This window comes from Galeopterus variegatus, unplaced genomic scaffold (genome assembly GCF_000696425.1).
Source record: "Galeopterus variegatus unplaced genomic scaffold, G_variegatus-3.0.2 Scaffold1276, whole genome shotgun sequence".
Classification (NCBI taxonomy): Eukaryota; Metazoa; Chordata; class Mammalia; order Dermoptera; family Cynocephalidae; genus Galeopterus; species Galeopterus variegatus.
The window spans coordinates 540086-560045 of NW_007727387.1; the positions used below are offsets into that span (position 1 = coordinate 540086).

The 19960-nt window shown below is 50.3% G+C and overlaps 1 protein-coding gene across 1 annotated transcript; it reads right to left on the reverse strand.

The window, feature by feature from the left end:
• Window positions 1-1041: 1041 nt before the first annotated feature.
• On the reverse strand, window positions 1042-16184 carry LOC103593112 (chromosome unknown open reading frame, human C10orf128). The gene is made up of 6 exons (XM_008576043.1): window positions 16091-16184; window positions 13128-13181; window positions 12086-12226; window positions 10675-10705; window positions 7661-7684; window positions 1042-2026 (listed from the first exon to the last, which is right to left on the reverse strand). The coding sequence occupies exons 1-6, from the start codon at window positions 16182-16184 to the stop codon at window positions 2002-2004; spliced, it is 369 nt and encodes a 122-aa protein (XP_008574265.1). The 3' UTR covers window positions 1042-2001.
• Between the last annotated feature and the right edge of the window lie 3776 nt (window positions 16185-19960).

A 19960-nucleotide genomic window follows, 5' to 3' on the forward strand; every position in this document is an offset into this window, starting at 1 on the left:
TTTATGAATTGCTTTTAATTTATAAAGTCAGTGTAAATATGTGTGTTTATAGATAAATAGATTGACACATCTTTAGATGATTTTTAATTTATTGACCTTTGCCAGCTAACACTCTCCCTTCTCACCTCCTCCATGCATGCATCCTGAAGGCCCCAAACTGCAGCTACACCCTCAGACCCCTGCTGGCTGCTGCCATCTGCAGCCTCTCCACCCAGGTACGGATGGCTCTCCCTGCCAGTGTTGGAGAAGTGTCCATCCCTTTGCCCTTGGGTGTGGTGCTCTTCACGCTGCAGTGAGCTGCTGGGGGGCACTGCATGTGTTTGGGGGCCCTGGAGCCCACTGGGCTGGAAGGGCAGGGTTTATTCCTGCCCATGGCCTCTGCTAGTATGCTCCCGAGCCAGAGGGTAAGGCAACCACATGGGAATGGCCCTGACTCGACACTGCACCAACGGGTACAATGGCCTGCTGTGACTGCTTCCAGATACTTTCAGGAGCTACTGACCACTGGAGCCCCCATCCCCAGAAGCAGCTCATGTGGAGAGGGGCTGTTCAGAGGGGGTTCAGAGAGCTTCCAATAGAACTGGAAGGACTTCCAGAAGGAAGCTGCTGAGCTTGGGTTTGGGGTGTAAGCCAGGGAGACCCCACTGCCAAGGGCCCCCAGCCCATTCTGCCTTGGTGATGTCAGCCTTTATACCCGAGGAGAGGATGCTAATCTTCAGGGAACCTTGTGTGCAGTTTAAACAAAAATGAGTCCAGTGGTGATGCTGGGACCCCACAGTTCTGTTGTGTTTATAGAACATGAGCAATGACAGAGAGTCCAGAAGCACTCACTTTCCGTTCACAAGTGTTTCTGCCATTCACAAACTAGATGTCTTAATTAAGATGCTGCTAAAAGAAACAAATCAATTAACAGATCCTGTACAAGATGGTTTATTCTATCTTACACACAGAAAATTGCTTATGAGGATCACATTACAGCTTTAGGTTATCAGTTAACAAATGCTGCTAATGAATAACGTTGGTATCAAGTCAGATAAAAGACGCCCTGGGAATCCAGGCAAATTATTATAACACAACACTTTATTTTAAAATATAGCTCATCTTTCATCACACATTAGAAAGGCAACCCAATCCCAGGAGACCTACTCCTCACAACCACCCCGATGACTGATGAATGGAAAGGCAAAGAGTATTCTGCAATGCAGCCCCAGACCAGTTGGGTTAATATTATAGGGCAGAGAAATGTTCATGGGGCCTGTGCCACAGAACCCCAGATTAATGACAATAATAGAATGACATGGGTTTCCTAAGCCTCTGCCAGTCGTGTCTTCTGTGCATAAGTCATGCACATTGTAATAATAACCCCGAAATAGTTATATAACAATAATAGCTCACATTTGTATAGCTCTCTACAAGGCACAGCATCTGCTTTCTCAGTTAATCCTTTGTTGGCTCCGTTATTTGAAGATCTGCAGAGCTGCAGGCCCAGTCCCCAATCTTTCACAAAAGGACTGGAGACTGCCCCATGGTCTCCATGCTTCAGGGACCCTGAATTTCACAGGGTCTGTCTTTAATATGAGATTCTCCTGACAACCAAGAAGGTGAGGTCAACAGTTCTAGAAGGCGCTGCTTAATGGTTGATAAGATGGTAGTCCAAGGAAGCTGTGTCTTGGGTTTGCTTTCTACTTCCGTGAGCCATTTGCTATGGGAAGGTTCCACTGACATGGACCCTGGGCACCAGACAAGTAGCACGGACTTAGTGGCTTCCCTCTCTTGCCGCTGCTGGCTAACGTGCTCATGTCTCCCTCTACACAGCCAGTTTCTTGCAGAAGAGGAGCAGTATTTTCCTTCAGGACAGAGGCACTGACAATTCTATTCCCTTTGTAATTTGCCTCCCATATTGAGTCCATGCAGCAGCCTTGGGCCTTCAAATTCAAGGCATCCTGAGACTACAACCGTGGGCAGTTGTCCAGATGGCTGAACCCCTCCTGATGTGGCCATTCACAGTTCAATCACTTGTGCATCTCTGGAAAGGAAGGGAACCATCTAGAAGACTTATTGCCAGAGTGACTATATTGTGACTAATCACTGCATGTGCTGACTTGACACACACAATTAAGCAGGTATGAACGTGTGCACCAGCGAATCCCAGCCAGCTAGGGCATTTCCCTGTGCAATGTAGAGAGGGACCTGAAGACCAGTGGCTTCTAGGTCAAGGGAAGAGTGCAACCTGGAGGTTGTTTTCTGCCTACCAAACCTGAGGCACAAAACCTCATCCAATTTGATGATAAAAAAAAGAAGCTATTCTCCAAGATTACTAGGCATATTTGGGGGAAAGTGTCACTTTCTGTGGCTGTAGAGTTTGTACAGATGTAGGCAGATGCTACAAGGAATAAGGTAGATAGACCTATAGGAATGTAACTGGAAAATGACGCTGTCAGGTCTGAATTGCAAGTTGCTATGGAGGGTAAGACTCTTCCTTACTTAGTGGACCAGCTTTGATGGGAGGGAAGGGCAGCATGACGTATAAGAAAAAGAACACAAGAAAAGATGAGATAACCAAGCCAGACCTTTATGCAACAGAGCTCGGGCTGAAAGCTGGTGGCCACCCTCGGCTGAGGGCCTTGCCAACCCTCCATGCATGGAGAGCAAATTCACAGCAGCACTGTGGTTTCACATGAACGCTGTCTACAGCTCTAGTAGAGTGGTGTGTTTATGCTGACATGGAATGTGGGCACCTGTTTATGCCATTCCATTGTGCACTTTCAGTCACAATCTCTTGACATCCAACTGCATCTCTCCATGGAAGAAGGGGCAGCCACAGCAGAAAGACAGAGCAGAGAGAAGCTTCACTGGGAAAAGCCAAATCCCAGGCCATAAAATGGACAACTCATACCTACCTACCTGACGTTTGAGGACCAAGGACACAGGTCAAGGTCAGGGTTACAGAGCTTGATGGCAGTGGAGCCGACACTGAAGACAAGCAAGACACTGGAAACAAGCAAGGCCTCAGGAGGGGAAGTACAGAGAGATGTAGAGAAGGGAATCCAGTGAGGCCCTCTGATGCCACCAGGTGTTTGTGCTTCTCCTTTAAAGGATACTGGGTCCAGAGGAGCATAGAGTTTAAATCGGCTGGTCTAGAGGCCCAGCACTGAGCAGAGAGTTTGTCCCTCCTATTGTCTTTAGCAAGCCTTGCATTAAAAGGCCCCTTCAAGTGTTGTTACAGAGGGGAACTAAAGTTGCTGGACCTGGCCATATTTGCACCTGGGATACTGATGCCCAGAGTGGACAGGCAGCGCCGGAGAGCAGCCTCTTCCCATCCCTGGCAGCCCGAGTGGAGGAAGTGGCACCTGTTGAGCAACCTCATGAATGAAGTTGTTCTTTGACAGGCATCGATACCCCTGTGGATGGGTGTATCACTAGCTGCAAGAGAGCCAGGCACACCTACAGGACAAGGTAAGCTGGGCAGAGGCTGGGATGGCATCTGGCTGCACTAGTAGGTGAATTAGTCTGCATGACACCGTGGGATGGTATAAGGAGAAAGAGCAAGAGACTTTGATTACAGTCACTGGTAAACCTAAATTTTTCACCACATCCTCCAAAAATTATATAGACCAACAAGGAGAGAAGGAAAAATAAATACATAAAACTTATGTACACCTATATACTCTAGTTTGCCTAGGACAGCCCCAGGATACATCTGTTGAAGATGAGTCAATGCCTGCTAATGCTGGAAAGACTTTTGACAAAATCCAACACCCATTTTTTTATTTAAAAAATTCAATAAAATTGAAATGATGGATGCCTCCTTAACATGATGAAATATGTGTGTTTTAGCCCGTAATCCAGCTTCTTACTTAATAGAAAACACTATCAGATTTCCCACCAAGATCAGGCACGAGGCAAGTATGTGCACTGTTTCTACTATTATTTAACATTGGTGGATTCAGCCAATGCAATCAGAGAGGAGAAAACAATTAGAGGCATAAGAACTGAGAAAGAAGATCTACATTTTAGCAGATGACATAACATCATGAAAACTCAACAGTAGCAAAAAGAAAACAAACACAAATAATAAAAGCATTTGACAAGGCAGTGACTATATGGTTAACATCCAAAAAAAAAAAAAAAAAAGTCAGTATGCAATCAATGACCAGGTAGGTAACACAATGGGAAACTCCATTTAAAAAGCAACAAAAATATAAAATACTTGGTAATAAACATAATAGGAAATGTGGAACCCCATAAGAGTAAAATCTGAAAACTCTCCTAAAACACACAAAAACAGACTTGTAAAAAATATCTCTTGTGCACGGAGGACTACTTTTAACATTGCAAAGAAATCAATTCTCTTCAATTTAATATATAAATATAATGCAACTCCAATAAAAATACCAAGATGTTTGTTTCCTTAGAAAGATTCTGAAGTTGATTCTATAGTTCATACGGAACAATAAATATGCAAGAATAGCTGGACTAGAATAGCAAGAATTCACCCCTGAAAAGGAGGCACAATGGGGGAGGGGGAAGGGAGACCAGCCCTGCCAGATGGCAGAGGACACACTGAAGCTTCTGTCAAAAAGAGTGTGGTACCAGCACATGCATAATCACAAGTACCATTGGAGAATAATATAAAGTCTAGGAATAGTCCTAGTACATATGGAAATTTAAAACGTTATTAAGGTGGCAAATGAAACACTGGGGAAATAGGGCAGTTTTTAAAAATAGTATTGAAATAATTGTATTGCCATTTGGGAAAAAAAGGAAATTGGATCTATAGCTCATACCACACACCAGAATAAATGCCAAATGGACCAGATGTCTAAGTAAAAAAAATGAAACTATACAAGTACTCGAAAAAATATATAAGCACATATATACACAATATATAAAAATATTTTTTAATCTTGTAAAAAGTTGTATATATGTAAAAATAATTTTAATTAAATATATTTTTGTAAAAGTAACACAGAAAGGATAAACCAGGAACCATTAAAAATAGTAACTTCAAAGTAGTGGGTGGGGACAGGGCAGAGTGGACAGTTACAGCAGCGAGACTTCTCTGAGTTTATCTGCTCACACCGTTTTACCTTTGAACCATGTACATGTTTTACATATTCAAAAAATAAAATTGAATTAAAAGGATTTTTTAAAAGAGAACAATAAAATAGGATATACACTAAAACAAGCATTTCTGACTTTATATCCAATCGACAGCATAACAGAAAGTAATTACTTCGGTTTGAATGCAATGCTCTGTACACACGTGGGAGGCTAAACCAAAGTGCAAAAAGCACTGTGAAGAAATGTTCAAGTTCACCACGCAGGTTTGTAGCTGTGCAGGGCTGTGATTTCTGGAAGTATTTTGTGTGTTGCACAGGATAGAGCAAATGAGTACAAATATTTATACGGTTGAGAAGAGGGTTTTCACTTCGGAGGAGGCAAGATGGAAAATGGAATGGGGAAAGCTTAGGAAGAACTTTACGGTCCTGAGTTCATAAATTAAATGCATTACATTCCTGATGCCATCCATTGAAAGGGCCTAGAAGCAGTGACACCTCAGGAGCCATGAGTGCACGTTGTGCCCAGAGCGGGTTTCTAAAAATAATTCAGCAGTAAAAAAAGAAAAAGAAAAACAGGTGATTCCAGGTTGGGGCAGTTCAAGGTGAGCCTGAGACACTGTGTTGCATCAGAAGTCTAGCAAGTTCTCAAGAACATACTGGGTCCTGTCAAAAGGGCACAGGAGCCACCAAGAAGTGACTTGCAATGGCCAAATTTGGGATAATTTGAACATCAGAAAGAATCATGATGGTAGTGAGTTAAAATGCATTGGAGGCCATAGCAATAATGCTCAACAAGTAGGAGAACAAAGGGGAAAGCAAAAAGCCCTTGTCCCCAGAAGAATGTCAGCTATGACATACAGAAGGAATGCTGGAACCGGACACAGTATGATGTCACCACCCACAGCAGGAACGGATCCGAGCATGGATCACGAATAGGAGTAAAATCACTGGGTGAGGAGTTGTTGGGGATCAGGATGTTCGCATGGTCTCAAAGTACCACCCCCAAGATTATTTACTAATTACAAAGGGTAAAGTTTTACTCTCTACGAGGCAGAGTTCTAGCCTTCGCTTCCTTTACCAAGCAATCAAACAAAGCGTCACCACAGTGACAAGGCCTGGCATCAAGTCCTCCTGAGACAGCACAATAATAGATATGTCATGACAAAAGAATTTCAGTCTGAATCTGCTCAGGAGGAAAGCATCAGACAAATCCATAAAATGGGACATTATATAAGACAACTGACTTAGGTATGTCAAAAATGACAAAGCCATGGGGAAAAAGGCAGAGGCGTGTGTCATACTGAAAGAGAATAAAAAGAGACAAAATCAAATACAATAGATCCTGGATTGGAAGAAAGATAATTTTGAAACAGAGAAATTTGAATATGGACTGTATAACAGATGATATTATTGAATTAGCATTATTTTTTTCAGGCGTGGTCATTGCATTGTGGTTATGAGATATAATGGTGGTGTATTTATGGGTGAAATACCATGATATCCACACTAATTTCTAAGTGGATCAGCCATAAAAAGGTTGTACCTACAGAGATAAAGCTAATGAGGCCCAGCGTTAGTGAATCTAGACGAAGGGCGTATGTATTTTTTTTGTTGTTTGTTTTGTTGTTTTTTGGTAGCTGGCCCATGCAGGGATCTGAACCCGCCATAAAAAGGTTGTACCTACAGAGATAAAGCTAATGAGGCCCAGCGTTAGTGAATCTAGATGAAGGGCGTATGTATTTTTTTTGTTGTTTGTTTTGTTGTTTTTTGGTAGCTGGCCCATGCAGGGATCTGAACCCTTGACCTTGGTGTGATAAAACCGTGCTCTAACAAACTGAGCTAACTAACGGGCCAGCCCCCTGGTGTTATTTTGACTGCACTGTTCTTTCAACTTTTCTGTGGATTTGAAGATTTTTCAAAAGGAAGGAGGGTGGGAGAGAAGACAAGAGACCAGCCCAGGCCTGTGTGAGGTGAGGGACAGTGGGGCTAGGGAATGTGGATTGTGGAAGAAGAATTTGGATGAAGCCGGTGGAAATGCCTTCTTTCCTAGGAGCAGGACTCATTCGGTCTGGGGGTGGGGTGGGGTGTGAGGTCCCGTTCCCCACTGCAGACCACGCCCTGCACACACAGGCTGTGTCCACACTTAGACCTGAAAGCAGAGCCGAGAAGCAAACACTCAGACAAACCGATAGTGCAATGACACAGAGAGGTTTTGGAATTTTTTTTTTCCATCAAAAGAACTAAATTGGCTAATGGCTAGATTGGTCACAAAGAGAAGGTCTTGGTAAATGAAAAAAAAAAAAATGTTAACTATCCTGCTGTTAAGACCCAGTTTTCTCAGCTCTACATGGGCAAATGCCCTATAGCTTCATTAAATCTTGCTAAAGTACCACTGTTACTGGAGCTTTCCCCAAAGTCCCAAAGTGATGCTGATTGCTGGTATCGTCCTGGCACAAGACTTCTGGCCAACATCTAGCAACCCTCGGCCTGTCCTGCATCGTGGGGCCGGGAAGGTGTGCAGAAGCACCCCCAGCCACTGCAGGGAAATGACTGTCTTCCCTCCTTATTCAGTACAGGTGATCACTCTTGCAACTCACCTTTTGGAGGAATTGAGGTCTAGCCTGCAAAACAAGATAACAGGATGCTCATTAACTAAGTCTTGGATGACGGAAAGCACTTAGAAAGTTTTGACACAGGAGAATGGCTTGCTTGTCCTTAGCTCTTTCTTTTGGGTCTAACCTCCTCATGATTCAGCCTGACTCCATCTAGTGTTAGTTTCGGAAACTTGGATTGTGCTTCCCACCCGTTTGCAGAGGAGCTCTAGGACGGTAGCTGCTAAGCACAGCTCCCTGCATATTGTGAGGGGACTGCATCTCAGGGGTATAAACTCCTTGCCCAGCCATCACCAACTCTTGCAACTCACCTTTTGGAGGAATTGAGGTCTAGCCTGCAAAACAAGATAACAGGATGCTCATTAACTAAGTCTTGGATGACGGAAAGCACTTAGAAAGTTTTGACACAGGAGAATGGCTTGCTTGTCCTTAGCTCTTTCTTTTGGGTCTAACCTCCTCATGATTCAGCCTGACTCCATCTAGTGTTAGTTTCGGAAACTTGGATTGTGCTTCCCACCCGTTTGCAGAGGAGCTCTAGCACGGTAGCTGCTAAGCACAGCTCCCTGCATATTGTGAGGGGACTGCATCTCAGGGGTATAAACTCCTTGCCCAGCCATCACCGCCCAGCCACCCACCTCTCCCCTGCCCTTCATTTTTTCCCTCCCTTCCTCCGCCCACCTGCCTTCCTCCTGCACTCCTCCATGTCCCTTTTCCTGTACTTCAACTTCAAAACGGTTATTGTGCTAGTGCAGCCACCTTGCTTGGCTTATAGAAAATGCCTCCTATAGCCCTGAAGCCTCAAAATAACCCAGGACTTTTTTTTTTTTTCCTTTCTGTCTTTTTTACTGACCGGTAATGGGATCGCAACCCTCAGTGTCGCGCCTGTACCGGGGACCGGCAACGGGATCGCAACCCTCGGTGTTGTGCCCGCACCTCGCTCAGCCAGTGAGTGGGAACCGGTCTATATGTGGGATCCGAACCCTCGGTGGGAGCGCCGCCGTGCTCCCAAGCAGCACACTCTCCAGTGCGCCACCGGGCCGGCCCTAACCCAGGACTTCGAAGCACACTAAGGACACTCATCTTACATGATCGTGCATAGGGACATAAAAAACATAGTGACTGTTCAGTGATGCTTTTTTTCCCCTTTTCGTCTTTTTTCATGACCGGTAACGCGATTGCAACCCTCGGTGTCGCGCCCACCCCGCGCTCAGCCAGTGAGCGGGAACCGGTCTCCATATGGGATCCGAAACCTCGGCGGGAGCGCCGCTTCGCTCCCAAGTGCCACACTCTACCGAGTGCGCCACCGGGCCGGCCCATCAATGATGCTTTTAAATTGGTTTGCGTTGTATTGCTCACAGCAGCATCTTCCCACACACATGTGTGTGTGTCACAGTCATTCATTAGGAATTGTCACATGCACTCACATGCACCACAACACACACATGCACACACAAACACACATGCACACACACACACCCCAACATTAAGTTCCCACACACATGTGTGTGTGTCACAGTCATTCATTAGGAATTGTCACATGCACTCACATGTACCACAACACACACATGCACACACAAACACACATGCACACACACACACCCCAACATTAAGAATCGGGCTTTGTGAAATTTCATTCTGTGTGAATTCCATGACTAAGATGTCCCTAAAGCAAGGTCTGCATCAAGTTTTAAGGTTTCCAGGGACACTGGAGTTTCCACAGCAAAGCGCCTTAACTCAAAGTGCCCCTCAATGCGTGCAGGCAGTTTGGATGTGGAGGGAGCATTGCTGTGCTTCTCTCCACACCTGCCCATGAAGGAAGCATTTGCTCCTGCCACACGCATGCTCGTTGTCTGAAGCTTGCTGGCCAAATGTTTTCCACAATTGCCTGTGCACCCCTGTTCGTACCAGGGTTCCTTCTGCCTGTGTGAGCTTCTCCACATCCTTCCACATGCAGACCATGGTTCACCTGCCCCTCTAGACATGCTGCTTCCCACCTAGCCATGCACCTCTCTGCACCCCAGGACACAAGGCAACACATGCTAAGCCTCATCATAGCATTCCCGTTACACCCTCCCCCTCCTGGGCATCCATCACCTGCGACCTGCCAGTCTCTTCTGTAGACTGAGGAAGCTTGTCCTACTTCTCTCTTCTTAACCCCCCACACCTACTCCATGGCCTCATGCCCATACATTCATTCATTTATTTAACACATACATGAGTGCCCACTCTGTTCTAGGTGCTGTGCTGAGTGTTGGGACTACAGGTATGAAAAGGAAGACTTCACTGCTAAGGAGTTTACATTTTAGGGAGAAAGCCATCAAAAAAGACAGATTAATATGTCATGTAATGTCAACTAGTGGAAAGAACTATAAGTAAATAAAGCCAGAAAAGGGAAAGAGAGTGATGGCTGGGGTCAGAGGGTGAGGTTCTGTGTTAAACAGACCATCCGAAATGAAAAGGTGCCATTAAAGCAGAAATGTGAAGGAAACGAGGGGTGAGGCTTGCAGCTACCTGGGTGACAAGCATTATGCATGACACAAAACAGCAAGTGCAAAGGCTCTGGGGCAGGACTGTCCATGGAGGACATGGGCATATGCAGAAGAGCAGCGTGGCTGGATACCAGCACAGAAGCTAGGTAACCTGTGCAGACCATGTGTGGCCTTCCAAGGAGGTCATGGCAGGGGCTGGGGACCTCATTCTGAGTGCAGGGGGATACACTGGAGAGTTCTGAGTGGGAGGGTGGGGCAGAATCTAACTCAGCATGTGCAGAGGCAAGCCTGAGCTCCCTGGCTACTGTGCCCTGTAGCCCCCATTCTCATGACACCTGCATGCTGGTCTAAGGAGGGGAGAGTGAGAGGAGGGGGCTGGAGCATGCATTCTAGTCCTCTAGAAAGTGTGCCAGAATGCAAAGAAGGACTGGGATGACAGGCAAGGGAGTGGAATGGCTACGACAGAAGGGAGAACATACCCTTCACCCACCGCATTGGCAGCAGCCTTACCTTGGGGCTCTCTTCTTCAGCAGGACGGTGTCTACACAGAGAAAGCAGGGCATTAGCAGGAAGACCCTGTGCCCATGGTGCAGTTCGCCCAGTGCCCCAGCTGACAAGCAGGAAGGGGTCAAAACCAACCAGGCTCGGGCAGTGCTGAGAAGCTCCCTGGGTCAGGGGTGCTTGCTGGGAAGTGGTCTTTGGCTGATGCTCTGCCCCCAGCTTTGGTGCTGTTGGAGCTTCTCTATTCAGATCCTGTCCCTGTACCCCTTTAGCTGGGCACATAGGTGGGACTGAGCCACCCCTAGAGCCCTCCCTGTCTCCCTCCATGCCCCTTCCAGGTGCAGCTCCCAGGCCCTCTCTCATTCACTGAGGTCTTCAAGAGATCCAGGCCTACTACTCTGTGGTGGAGAGGCTGCTTTCCCCCTCTTCTGTAGGGCTGTGAAATCGAGGATCAGCAAACTCCTGTGACCAATTAAACCCCAAGTGCTGTGCCTCTTCTCCAGGCCACCCCTTCTGTATAGCTTCATAGATCACAATCACACATGCCAGAAACACAGTGAGGCTCCCTCCTCCTCATCCCAGAAACACCACACAGAGGACGACACTCTCACTGCATTCAGCAGTTTAATCCCACGTTTTTGGTGGAGACTCCTCAAGAGAGGGAGGAGACAGATCAAAGTTGCATTTCACTGTTGAAACTTGCAAACTGCTCAGCGTCTGCTCTGGAGGTCTTTCCCTGCAGGTGCCATGGGATTCAAGAGCCATGCTTTGGTTCACACAAGCCCAGCTCTGCCTGGATTGTGAGGGTCCACTCAGCACTGCCCTGAGTGAGACTTGTGTGATTTATAAAAGAAAAAAGCAACTTGGCCCACATTAGCAGCACCAGCAGCACCTCCCATCACCCACCCCTGCTGCGTTGCCTCTTGGATTGATTTTATCTGATCATACCATTTGGAAACCAAGGTCAGCTCCTTATCCCACCTTTCTCAGGAACAGCAAGAGCAACTGAAGGGGAAAGTACAGAGAGAGAGACAGAGAGAGAAGGAAAGACAAAGAGAGGAAAAGAGACAGATAGAGACAGAGAGAGAAACAGAGACAGAGACAGAGGGAAAGAGACAGATGGAGAAAGAGACAGAGAGAGAGAGACAGAGTAACTAAGATGGAGAAAGAGACACAGAGAAATATATAGAGAAAGACAAAAAAGCAGAGACAGAGACACAACAGAGACAGAGAGACAGAGACAGAGATGCTAGAGGTCGCTGCATGTCTTTTCAGCTGGCAGCCTGTTGGGATCTGTGCCGGCTGTTTTCCTTTCTAGCCTGGGTTGTGGAGCTGCCCCCACCTCTTGCTGGGCAGCTGCCTGGGGCACTGTCCTTCCTCAGGCAGGACAGAGCCAGGCCTGAGCATCCAGGTGTCTTACCACTGAGGCCCGGGGGTGTGTTTCTCAGGTCTGAAGAGTCGTTATCAAACAGGTTCCTCCTGATCATGCAGATCTTCAGGGCCAGGAAGCCAGCTGATATGGCGACACCCACCGCAGTTCCAATGATGGCATACTTGAAATCTGAAGCACAGGGAGGGACTGAACAAGGGCTTCTATCCCCACCCGCCAAGGTCTTCTACAGCTCCCCCTACATTCTGGATGGAGTCCAAAGTCATGCACGTGGACCTGAAAGTTCCATGCTTGCATCGCTGAAGCCAGCGTATTTTCCACTCTCCCAGGAGCCCATTCGCTCCCAGCCCTTCACCTGCGCCCCATCCCCTCTTCCTGCAATGCTGTCTTGGTCCCTTCAGCTGTGGAAATCATTCCACCTTTTGAAGGTCGTACAAGCTCGGCCCTGATGGGACCTGCCCCCTCCATCCCCAGGAGGCAGGTGGCTCATGTCACTGGTCCCAGCAGCCCTTCTGCATGTGTCCCCTCATCGATTCATTGATTCATTTACTAAGAACGTGTTAGTCACCTACTCTGTGCCGAGGCTGAATGCAGGTGAATAAGACCCCATGTTTAGGAGTCTGCAGTCAGCTGGGGAAGACAGGCAAAGAGCTCACTCTGCTGTCACATAAGGCTGGGCTGGTGTGGGAGTCATAGGAGTCAGGAGCTTTCTCTGAGGAGGTGACCCACAGTTTGCACCTTGCTGGTGAGGTGAGCCCTGAGCTGGGGAGGAACTGGGGGCTGCGTGGGTGGAGGGTATGCACGTGAGAGGGCCCGGGAGCATGGCAGAGCCTGTTGCTGGGGACTCCCAGCTGCAGTGCAGGGCACTGAGGGCACTGGAGCTGCTCCTCTGGCACTGAGAGCAGACAGAAGTGGCCCTGGTATCTCACGTCCCCTTTGAGGACAGGTTGTAATGCAGGCCCTTGCCCCCAGGATAAAGCTTTTTTAGCCATGCAGGTGGGCCTGCAGGTGAGCGTGGGCCTCCTTCCTGCCCCACAACCCTGCTCATAGGATAAGCTGGGCAGCCACCTACCGATTTCAGTCTCAGGAGACTTGCCTGTTGCCAACAATTGAGCTCCTCCAACATCTGCACAAAAAGAAAGCGCAGAGCCTGGTTAGAACAGGGCGGGCTGTGATCAGGTTGGGGTCACAGGCCAAACCCGTGTCCCCAGCCACTCACCCCCACAGGTCTGGGCCAACCTCAGGAGCACAGAAGTGGGCTCTTGGTTGCCACACCATGTCTTGAAGCCTTGCAGGGATGTTAGGGCCCTCCTCAAAACCCGGACCAGGAACGTGGTGTCATCAAGTTCAGTTAAGCCAGCTCTTCACATGGTCTCCAAGACCCACACTCTGGCCCTAGCCTGCTCCACAGCCCTCCTGGTCCAGGTGGCCGGCCCTGCTTCTAGCTCCCCACCCAGGAGGGCCCCTCCTGCCTCTGGGCTGCTCCCTCTGCCTGGCCCCATCTCCTCTCTTCTCCTCCTGTACCTGCTCTCGGTTCCGTGTCACTTCCTCCCTGACCCCTGCACCTGGGTTAGCTGCCCCTCCTGTGCGCCCCATGGCCACTGCGCTTACCCATCCTAACTGACCACCCTGATGCTTATTTAACAACATTCACATCGCCTTCTGTGCACCTGGCACAGAGCTTCTCAGTTATTAGCCCACTGAATGCATCTTCTTGCTGGTCTCCCCATGGAGCTGTACAGCATGGTGTCCAAGGTTTGGGGCAGTGCCAGGCGCATAGGAGGTATTAATAAGCATCTGCTGAATGAATGACAGTAATCGAGCATGCTGTGGGGGTGCCTTGCACTTCTAGCCAGGGCTTGAACCTTCACACAGGAGAGACCACTCACAAACAGGGCCCGTGGTCCCACAGATGAGCCCAGAAGAGCTACAACCGAGCTGTGGGCCTTGGAGAGGAAGGCATACACTAATGGGCCACTTACTTTGGTACTGACATTGGGTGCAGACCTGGCATTAATATACTTAATGTTCACAGCAGGGACTCTGAGAGACAGGCACTGTTATCATCACCTTTTAAGGAATGAGGAACTAGAGGCATCAGGAATCTGGTAAAGTGCCCAAGCCCAAGAGAAGTGGGACATGGCAAGGCCAGAGCTTGAGCCCAGCCACCTGCACCAAGGGCCCCAAAGCCCTACAAACATGAATCCGAGGAAGCTAAGGAGTATAAAAATACCCAGACCAAGGGCTGTACAGGCTCGGGCTGGGGGTGGCTCAACGGGGAGACCCAGCCCTGATCCTCATGCTCAAACTTCCAGGCAAAGGCAGAAGGAGAAAGTCCCACAACCTGTTTCTCTTCGTTGGGAAAGACCAGCTCTTTCTCCGCTCAGCTCCAGGAGGAGTCCACCTCCGAGTCCTGACCTCCCAGAGGTTTTATGATAGTGGGGGACCCTGCTCGCCAAAGCAGCAAAGACGTCCTCCACGCAACCGTGTCTGCTGGCCACCTTAACAATGCCTGGGTAACGTGCTGGCTGCAGCTCCACAGAGGACAGCTTTGTTCTGTGTGTGCCAGGGAGAGGATCACCCTAACAGAGCACAGGATTTTTCTGACAGCCTAACTCAGTAAACAGATAAAGCTTGGGGATTCTGAAGCAAAACTTCACAATCTTGCTCTAATCTCAGGTTCTTTTGGAAATTTGATGACTTCTCTCTTTCCTGCAGAAAGCCCCCTGGTAGGGCACATCCACACACACACAGACACCACCGCTCACAATATGATCCTGATCTTGTCAGACCTCTGCAGCCCCAGTGAGCTTCATCATATGGTCTCTCATGCTTTCTTTAATTAATCCTGCTGCTGCAGCTAGGTTGCAAACTGTTGCAGAGACAGGGCAAAGCCTGACGCCCTAAACTCAGAGCCGCATGTGCTACAACCTCACCTTGGACCGCACCGTCTCCTGACACCTCTGGCCTCTCTCTGCCTTGACTGGACAGAGGCAGGGGGATGGGGGAGGCCAGGGCATCAGCCAGTTGGACCAGGTCCTTAAGAGACAACTCATCCCTGTCCCTCACACGCTAACATCTTTCCCAGTTGCACCTCAGGGGTGATCATTGCCCTTGTCACCCTTAGTGACCATTGCCCACCACGTGGAGCATACAGCACAAAACTTTATACCAGCCTGAGGAGAAACTTGAACAGAGAAAGAAGAAAGGACAAAGATTAGAAAGAGGGAGAGAGACAAGCAGTCAGAGACGCAAGAGAGAAGCACACGTAGACATACACACAAGGACGCACACAGAGGCTCTGCCTTAGCAGCTCATACCACCGGTGTGAGGAGGAAAAAGAAAGGGGCAAAAGCCCCTAGTATCAGAAAGCCCAGCCCGGCCCTGTCCCGACAGCAGCCACCCTGTCCTCACAGGCTGCCCAGCTCCCCTCCTCATCAGCCTCGCCCAGCAAACGTGCTGTCCCAGCACTCGGCTCTTTCTGCCCCTCCCTGTGTCAGGCACCCACGGCTGGGGCTCAGCTCCCCCCGACAGGGGCAGGCCCCTGAGACACCGCCCTCTGAGCTCCATATGTGTCCCTTCCGAGCCGTGAAGCTTCCCTAATCCCTAGCCCCATCTGGGAGCTCTGGGCCGTCAGCTCTGCTCCCTCGGGTCTGAGTTAGGGACCGAGGGAACGCCCTCCGTGGGGCCAGCTGCAGGGAGACAAACGCGGGCCGTGGACCAAGCTGTGCTGTGTGCTCAAACAGGCGACGTCCCAGTAATCCCTGCTAGCCAGCCCCATGGCCACTCGGCGGCAGCCTTGCCCCTCCTCAGGGAGGGAAGTCCTCCCTGCAGCCCTCCCCGTACTCCAGCTCCGACCCTGTGCGCTAACGAGCCCCTGGGTGAGGATTCACCCTGAACACGCCACCTCCGACTCCTGCCCGGGTCACAAGCTGGGGGAGTCCCTCCTGCACCCTAGACCCCTGCCAGCCCCCTGCGCTGATCTCCCCTGGCTCTGCAAAGTAGCTGGAGGATGGATGCCCTAGCAGGGCTCACCTGCCAGCACAGCCAGAGGGTCCAGAACACTCCGCACCGTGTTCAGATCTGCAAGACACCCCGGGAAGAAGCCACGCAGGCCAGCAGGAGCCATGCTGCACTTTCTCTGCTGGAATCCTCTGGGCCTTCAGGCAAAAAGGAGGAGGGAGCTTGGCACTCAAAGGAGGATGGGCTCTCAGACCAAGGGGGCTGAGCAGGGGCCAGCTGTACAAAAGCTGGTCTCTCTGGGGGTGGAAGGGGTGAATGCAGGCAGCCTCTGAAGAGCAGATTCTCTGAGGCAGTAGGAGGCACAGCACTGGCCAAGTCTGGCTCGACCCCATCCAACTGCCATCACCAGCCCTGTGAGCCCCTTCCCTTGACTATCCACACTGTCTGGGTACAAAGAGCCTGAAGCCTGAGCATGGCCCTGGCCGCTGCCTAGAGCAGAGAGCAGGGGCTGCCTCCAGACGGGCTGCCGAGATTGTGGGTTCCACAGCCTCCCGTGCACAGACTCCACGTGTGGTCGGCCGGACCCTGAGCACAGGAGTTCTTTCCACCATACACAAAGGCGCTCTGTGGGCTCTTGATTCTAGAGACCCTGCTTTCTCCTTGATGCCCCGTTTAGACCTGATACTCTGCCCCTCCCTACCAAATTGGTGGGTTCCAGCCCCCTCTCAGACCCCCTCCCACCTCAGGCCTGCTCTGTAAGTGGCTTCCCCACAGCGCAGAGCTTCCTGCAAGAGTAAATGGCCCTGAGGCCTTGTGGTCCCCAGCAATGCGAGTGGGCAGCCACATGCTGCCTTCAGAGGAAGATGGCAGGACTCCTCCAAGCAAGCAGAGTGAGTGAAGGCGCAGCATGGCCTTGCCCCATCTTGGTTGGAATCTGACCGCTGAGAGCCCATCCCTGGCATCCAGACTTCTCTGGGCTGGCCATCTGTTGGGCCCACCCTCAACAGGGGACTGACACTCTTTGCCATCCTTATTTGGGCAGAATCAGGCTGTGCAATTCCCAGTTGTGGGCCAGTGGGTGTGCATGCACTCAGATGTCATTCTATAAGTATCTGAACTAAAAATAGGGAGAGGCTGCCCTAAGTGTTTGCCAATTGATGCTGGCCACATGCATCTTGGAACTTAAATATTGCAGAATGGCTCCTAACTTTAGACCTCATGAATTCCCACATTCTCGGCTAGAGGAAGTGGTTTGAAGTGTCTAGAGGGGGCATCCATCATCTCCTATGAGAGTCCACGCATATAAATGAAGGACCTGCAGGGTGGTCTGGAGGACCTTGGTGCCCAGGGGAGATCTAAGAGCAACCAAAGACCCATGTTCCCCATGAAGGAGCTCACAGGGCAACAGGGTAGACTAGATTTCCACTAAAGAATAGGTCAGAGTGTCACAGGTGTTGCTCAGCACCTTCCAGCAAACCTGTCTCTACAAGCTGGAGGGGAACCAGGAACTTGTGGTAGGCGCGTGTTGTGTAGCCTGACCCCTCCCCACACCCTGACCCCTCTTCTCCTAGCAGCACCCTGGTTTTCCTCTGGGGAGCCACCTCCATGTGACTCCTACAGGGCTGGCTCCAGGATGGGCGTGTGAACCATGCTGATCAGTTAACATATTTCTTCTTCCCATCAGTAGTGATTGTTCGAGAGGTGGAGCGAGTGATCTAATTCAGCCAGTAAGTCTCAACTCTGGGGCTTTGGGGAAAACACTGAGAAACAGGAGTATATTCTGGAATCAAGCACTGTGGGACCAAGGGAGGCCTGAAGCTGCCCACTGGGTAGAGGGAACCTGCTAAGGCTGAAGTTCCCACTTAAGAGGGTCATCCTAGAAATGGTGTTTGAGCCCCTGGATCCAGCCATGCCTGAAGCACCTCTCCCCTCCCCCTGGACTTTTCAGTCCCCTCAGTGAGGAAATGCCTTATTTTTCTTAATCTTATCTGAGCTAAGTAACTGTCATCTGCAATCTGGAGAATCTGATGCAGGTCCTGATAGAGAATCACTGGAAATCAGGTGGGTGAGGCAGAGGTGGGAGCGGAGAATACTGGCTGTGAACAAGAAGTGACAGAGCCCAGCCCTGAATAAAGCTGAGTAGGACCTGCAGCGGGGCGGCCCTGGGCACTGCTGGGCCTCTGTGTCTGCTGCTCTCTTTGATACAATTCCTTTCCCTTGTCCCCGTGGAAAGTTCCTACTTATCCTTAAGCCTTAGCATAAAAGCCACCTCCTCTGGAAGTCTCCCTTGCTCTCCGTTGGTCCAGGGTCACCCCTGCCACCTCGCCATACCTCTCCCCTGTGCTGTTTGAAGGGTCTGCATGTTGCTCTGTGGCACGAAGGACACCCAGGGTGAGCTGTTTCTCCCCAGCACCAGGATGGTATGAGACCCCTTGGAACCTGGATTCTTCTCCTGGGAGATGCAGGAAAAGATGGGAAGAGAGAATCCTGAACTGACTGAGTGGTTACCCCAATGCTACTGAGCACTAAACCAGAAGTGGTTTAAAGTGGTAAGGTCAAGTTTCTGGTACTGAGCGATGTGGGGTTTCCGGAGTCAGTAAAGGTCAGCCACAGAGAAACAAAGTGCGTGCCAGCACTGCACGCATGACTCCGGGAGTCCGAGCACGAGATGTGGCTGCTGCCGCTGTGAAAGCCTCCACCTTCCCAGCAGTGTGCGAGAGGGGCTCAAGAAAGAACTTGGACCTGCAGAGTCAGCCGATGGTCCAGCCATGCTTCACAGCACTGTGTGATCCCAGATCCTGCCTTCCTCACCTGCAAATGGGGGTGCAAGACCCTGATGTCTAGAAAGGACTCAGCAGAGACAGCCTTCCTTTCTGCCCATGTGTCCTGAGCCTCCCTGCAAGGTGGGCTGACCTTGGAGGTCACACTGTTGTAATGCAGCTGGTCTGGGGGTGGGGGTGCCGGCTGCCCTTCCCATCCTCAGAGTTCAGAAAAACAGGGCACTGGCCCTCGCCCTTCCAGCCCTCCACGGGCAGTTGAAAGCTGGAAATGAAGTGTGTCTACCGCAAAGGCAGTGGCGCTCTCCAGCAGAGCATCGGGGGACAGAGGAGCTGGCCTCGGTTGGTCCTCCTGTTCCCAGTGCCCGCTAGGCTTCTGCTGGAGCCTAGAGCTTCTTTGGCATGGCCACAACTTGCAGAAACCTCAGACTCCCCATCACAAGCCCAGAAACCAGCTGAAATTGCTCCTCCTTGGTCACCTTCTTGCAAGAGCTTGACTCTAGCTGCCAACCTTCAGGTAAACAGGACGTTTATCACCCCCTTCCATGGCTATCTGTGCTCCTTTCTTTCTGTGAAAAGACCGAGACTTGGGGCAGAACCCAAGCCCACGTGGCAGAGCCTCATGGGTCTGAGCCAGAGCAAACCACGGAAGAACGGAGCACAGAGCAGGGAGGGCTCAGGGGACGGTGGGGCCTTTGGTACCTCGTTGGTTTTCCTGGACCCCCATCCACAGAAAGAGAACACATGTGGAGTCAGAGCAGCCCACGTGCTCTGCACACCTAGTGGCTCCTGCTCTAGTGCCCGGGAAGTGGGCAGCGAGTGAAGACTTCCACACCCAGGACATCCTGTGGACGCACGGCAGCTCACAGTGACTAGCCAGCCAGGAGGACCAAGGGGGGTTCTAACACAGCCGAGGGTGTCAGAGAAGCTGCCCTGGAGAGGTCATAATCTAAGTTAAAAACGAGAGGACTACTAGGAGCTAGTGGGGACAAGATGAGCTGGGTGGGAGGGGTGGGAACGGGGTCCGGCTGGGAAGGTGTCCGGGCAGAGGAAGAGGCGCCGGCAAAGGCCAGGAGGCTTGCAGCGGGCTTGGTTATGAAGAAGCCGGCTTGGAGAGGGTGGAGCAGCCCGGGACACTGTGGGCAGATACAGGTCCTGGACAAGC